At 33.9% G+C, this 5,445-nt stretch overlaps 1 protein-coding gene across 1 annotated transcript; it reads left to right on the forward strand.

Moving 5' to 3' along the window:
- The first annotated feature begins 1,450 nt into the window (after positions 1 to 1,450).
- LOC119569033 (protein Spindly-like) lies at positions 1,451 to 5,229 on the forward strand. Its single transcript, XM_037917386.1, has 8 exons — positions 1,451 to 1,629; positions 1,795 to 2,003; positions 2,382 to 2,543; positions 2,914 to 2,978; positions 3,194 to 3,384; positions 3,522 to 3,722; positions 3,914 to 4,026; positions 4,403 to 5,229. Exons 4-8 carry the CDS (start codon positions 2,914 to 2,916, stop codon positions 4,535 to 4,537), a joined length of 705 nt encoding a protein of 234 aa, XP_037773314.1. The 5' UTR covers positions 1,451 to 1,629; positions 1,795 to 2,003; positions 2,382 to 2,543; the 3' UTR covers positions 4,538 to 5,229.
- Positions 5,230 to 5,445: the final 216 nt, after the last annotated feature.

Raw genomic sequence — 5,445 nt, forward strand, 5'->3', positions numbered from 1 at the left:
GTGGCACTATTGATAAATTTTGTATGTGCTGACAATAGTAACAATATTGGTGTTGAAAGTAGGGAAGGGTGTGAAGTATATATATTGGTGAAATTGGACAATATATATGCATATAATTATGATAATTAGCAAATAAGTGCAAAAACAGAATCATATGGGATATCTAGGGGCTGTCTTTAATATTGTCCCTGAATTTCTCTTACACTTGCTCCCATGTCTCTCTTTTACTCTACTGTCTACTCTCTCCCATTTCCCTCTCTCCCTCTCTTTCTATCTTCCTCTTTCTCTCTCCTCTCCCTCTTTCCTCTTCCCCTTACCTTCCTTTTCCTTCCCGCTCCCTATCTCTTCTTATGCTAGATATTCATGATTTTCTTTGCATCACAGTAAACATTTTAGGTAAATCACCACAATGAGCAGTGAGTCGACAAAGATAGCCGAGCTCCAGCAGCGTCTGGAGGAGGCTGAAAAAAAATACAATAATGGCTGCGACCTATGGCAAACAGCTGCTGGACGAGAACCACGAACTCCACACTAAACTAGAAGAAACATCAGGGAATATGCAACTAAAAATTGAGGTTGGTTATTAAAAAAACATTAGTCCCCCTGTCTAATACATTTTATGATAATGCTACAATTCTGATTACTTTTCTTTGCAGTCTGTTGAGTTAGTGTGCAATTCCTTTGTAATTTTGTCTGGAGTTTTCATCAGGTTTCAAATTTTCATTATTTGATTCATAAAAGAAGTAGTATTCATTTCACTATTTTCATTATTATTTTTCATTACTATTTTTCATTATTATTTTTAGTAAATGTTCATAGAACAACTTACTTCTTTCCCTTTGTCTTAACTTAAAGTCACTTTAATTTTTACCCCAGGAACTTGAGCAAGAAAAGCATGTGTTGACACTCAAGCTGGAAGCAAAACTGCAAACTGAGCGATCATTATCCTTAGAATTAGAACAGTTTCGGGATCAGCAGTCACACCAGATCAAGTCTGCTGTGGAACAAGCAACTCAGGAATATACTCAGGAGATGAAACAAGCAGTCAAAGAAGGTTCTGTCTCATTGAATTACTGATATTTTGTTGCTTTTTTTATTTGTCAAACTATAGATTAAATATATGCTTTCTTTTCTTTTCTTTCTTTTTTAATATAAGTGTGTGCTTTTTCTCAGATGACAGAGTTAAAAGCCATAATCGACAGTCAGCAGATTGAGATCAGCCAAATGAAAGAACGCACTGATTTGCTGAAGCTCAGCTGAAAGAAGCACAGAGAAACTGGACATGTGTAATGTATCCATCCATGAGCAGTCAACAGATGAGGCCACAGCTTCTATGCAGGTGACACTGGAAAGCTTAAATGTTTTAGATGATGGATATATCTGCTATACTAGATGCATATGACAAGTTGATTTTCCATATATACTAATGGCAGATTTTGGTAAATTTCAGAGTCAGATAATGACGTTGACATGTGAAAGCAGGACTTGGAAACACAGGTGTCCTCACTAAATGCTCAAGTAAAGACCATGACACACAAACTGTCTCAGGCAGAGAAGGCAGTAACAAGGCTTGAGGCAGAAGTGGAAGAGAAGGAATGTCAATGTACATCATATTACAATACCCTGGAGGTAAGATTGCTTTGTGTGGATCAAATACAGTGTTTATAATCTAGCATGAAAAATATATATTTTTAATGGTATGATCAATTATAAATGGAAATGTATTGCCTGCATTTATAACAAGTATGACCTGCATACTCATTAAGATATTTATGTTCCATAATTAAATTTCAGCATAACAAAGAAGAAATGATGGAACTCAAGATGGAGATAGAAAGTCTGCGTTTAGCTGAAACTGATCCAGCCAAGAAAGGAAATTCTCTCTTGCTGAAGTTGAAGATCAAAGGCAGGCCATGGAGAAGAAGCTGTTATCCTACAAAACAAATTATAATGTTGTCAAAAAACAGTATGACCTCAAGACTGAACAGATTAACAAAATGAAGGTTGTGGATATTTGTATATGATGTTATTATTGCTTTTAAACAGCATGTATCATTAATGTTATTTTATTTTTTGTTAGCAATGGTAGATATACTTCACTTTTAAAATGTATACTGTTACTTTCTACAGCTTTTGTCCTCATGCTTTATTATTGATTATTCTATTGCTTACTTGTATATTGTATATTATCACCACTAGTAATAGAATTTTATCTTCACTTTTCTTTCTTTTCTTTATGTCCTCTCTTTTTTTTTTCAAGGGCTTGGCAGAACCTTTGGGATCACATATTCATAGCATTTTTATCATGTGTGTATATTTTCATGTCTTTTGGTCTCATTTATATAATGTAACAGATGCTTATGTTGACCTTTTCTTTCTAGTTACAACTGGCTTCTTTGACTGAGCTTAAATAGCAGTAAAGCAGACACTGAATACTTGAATCATCTGGAGGAATCACTAACCCTGGCACGCACTCAGCTGGCTGATTCTGGGAAAGGTGCCGTGATCTTGAGGCCCAGCTGAGTGCAGTGGTCAACCCTCAGGTAAGTGGCATAATCTCATGGAAGTGTTTTAGAGATGAAAGTAAGATTCATTTTTTTTTTTTATTTCTTTCTTTCTTTCTTCTTTCTTTTTTATAGCTTTAGCTTTAGCTTTATCATAGTTATTCTATTAATTTTTATCTGCATTACTAGAACACATTTTGGTAATACTATTCTGTTGCATTTTAAAAGCAATCTTGCCTTATATTCATCATATAGGTCTATACGTGTCATTATTAGTAAAAGTCATTACTAACTTTCAGTGATACCATTCTTTCTTTCTTTCTTTCTTTCTTTTTCCTTTCTTTTCTGATCTAAAATCATTAGTTTAAGCACCATTTAGATAATACATTTTCCACCCATCCTCACATAGATGGATTCTGGTGAAGGTGAAGAAAACAAAGAGACATTCTTCAAGGGGATGTATTTAGAGAGTCAGTACGTACCATGATTTGATTGTTTTAGTAAATATTTTAATGTTTACTGTTTACTTGACCTTGTTTTCATTGTCTGATTTTTTTTATTTGTTTGTTAATGTTGGTGATAAAGTCTACTGATTGCATTTTGATATATTGGCAACATAGCCTTTTGATTCTACAATAATATTTTGTTTTGTTACACCTTGTGCTAACAGTCTACATTTTTCTTGACAGACAAAAACTTACTGACCTTGAGCAGGAGTTACAGAGTGCAAGATTTGATAAAGTTGCACTAAGTGACCGAATATTACAATTACAACGGAAGCTTCGTCAGGCAGAGGTCACAAGAGATGCCTCCAATTCAGAAGCCATCAGGTTGCGAGTCAAGTTGGAGGAGATGGCAATAAAGAAGGGTGAAAAGATGGGTGAGTGTGGCACAATCAAACTTTTGAGTCATCAAATGTATGAATGAGGTAGAGAAATCTTAATCTTTTAGTCATTATTATGTTTCTTATAATTGTATAAATTTTTCACATTTTGTTCATTCTCTCATTGACAACAGATCGTGAGTCAAAGAATCTGAAGCAAATAGTGGAAAAGATTCCAGGTTTCCAGCCTGCAACCAAGCAACCAGAAGAAATGCAGCAGCCTCCACAGCTACCAGCAGCTGAAGAGACCATGCCTTTGAAGGAAAAGTTAATCGACAGAAACACACTACAAGAAGTTGATAAAGAAATTGCGAAAACTGAGAAAGAGTCAGAAGGTGATACTTTCTTTTCTGAATTTTTACAGAATATTACCCAAGATGTGCAGATAGTTTGTGTTGTGAATAATCTAAAGAATGTAGGAAATAGATTATCATTTGTTTGGTTGTCTCTGCTTCTGATAACTTTTTTTGTTTTTGTTTCAGCTTTCAATTTTTAATGATTTATTGTTTCCTTCTTCCTTTCTTAGAAAATGAGGATTCAGAAAATGTAGCACCAGCTCCAGAACCCGAGATGAAAAAGAAAGCAAAGAAATCTGTTCGTATGATGGAAACAGTTGCTGTTCAAGAGTGTGATGGACAGGCAAGTCACAGATTTTTTTGTAAATTTCTAAACTGTGCTGACTGCATTTCAGTAATAAAAGTATTCATCCCCAGCAATTGGTTAGAAGTAAAAAAGAAAATAAATAAATTAATAAATATGCATGGATATATATGTGTGTGTGTGTGTGCCTGTGTGTGCGTGCGCGCATGTGTGCAGGCGTGTGGGTGGGTGTACATGGATTTATACAAATACACATACATATATGTATGCATGTAGACTTGTACATATACATATATGTATGCATATAGGTGTGTATTATATATACTATCTCATTCATATACATTCATACAAAGCATATATGAATGTGACTGCATATAATCTACTTACTATGTTTAATATGTTTTTCTATCTATAGGTACAGGAAGCAGAGATGAAAAAAGAGGATGGACTTGCAAAAGCAGAACGAAAGAAAAAGGTGTTAAGGAAGTTGGAGGCGCCTGTGGTGAAAGTTGGCAATGGAGGCCAACCCAATGAATGTAATCAGCAATAAATTTGTGTGTTTGTGTGTGTGTGTCTGTGTGTGTGTTTGTATTTGTGTGTAAATAAAGATCCTAAATACATTTTAACAGAATATGCATAATATCTATGCAGAAATATATACAGAACAAAAGACTGATGTTCAGTTAATTTTCCGCCAATTTTGCAATGTTTGCTGGTCATTCTCTCCTGAAAATAATAGTTTTCATAATCCTGTACCAAAAGAAAAAGGATTAGATGTGTAAATATGATATGTCTTTCTTTTTTTTCTTTCTTCTTTTTTTTTGGTTGGTTGTTAGGTAAGAACTATTGTATTTTGATACAAATGATTGTGTTATGCCTGATAATCTGATTCTTCACCTTTTAATATCATGTGTAATCTTTATTTGTATTATATGTATATTGTTAACTTTGTAATTTTAGTTGCCTATTCATTCATTCTACTGAAAAACAACTAGATACTATTTCTGCATTCAGTAGTTTAGGAAAGTAATAGCTATAAATAGTTATAGATAGTCCTTGATGAAGTGGCAATATTCATTGTATAAATTTCAAATTCATTTTGGATGGTTATCCAAGGAGCAAAAGAAGACAAAATTGTTGAATGGTTATGATTTGACAAGTGTTGCAACTGTATTTCTGGCCAAGTGCATTATTAGTTAATGTGATTTTGTGTAAAAGCACCTAACATGAACAGTTACTAAAGGGAGAGTTTATTGTACCTGATCTATGCTTAGAATGGACAATAGCAAAGAAATGATCAAATTCATCAGAATGTTTACTTGTGTCCAATTATGCTTTGTTTATCTTGTCATACCATTGATTTCAGCAGATTATCAGTATAGAAACAGATTTTTGAAAAAGTATAATGAGGCAGTCTAAAATACGAGTAGTCTTCCGTGATATCTCCGTTGCATTCAG

This window comes from Penaeus monodon, unplaced genomic scaffold (assembly GCF_015228065.2).
Source record: "Penaeus monodon isolate SGIC_2016 unplaced genomic scaffold, NSTDA_Pmon_1 PmonScaffold_12219, whole genome shotgun sequence".
In the NCBI taxonomy this organism is placed as follows: domain Eukaryota; kingdom Metazoa; phylum Arthropoda; class Malacostraca; order Decapoda; family Penaeidae; genus Penaeus; species Penaeus monodon.

Bases quoted from the DNA above. Each gene is read 5' to 3' on its own strand.
- LOC119569033 (XM_037917386.1), top strand. From the start codon at position 2,914: ATGGATTCTGGTGAAGGTGAAGAAAACAAAGAGACATTCTTCAAGGGG. The intron at 2,979-3,193 runs GTACGTACCATG...TTTTCTTGACAG, and splicing joins GGGATGTATTTAGAGAGTCA to ACAAAAACTTACTGACCTTG. The intron at 3,385-3,521 runs GTGAGTGTGGCA...CATTGACAACAG, and splicing joins AAAGAAGGGTGAAAAGATGG to ATCGTGAGTCAAAGAATCTG.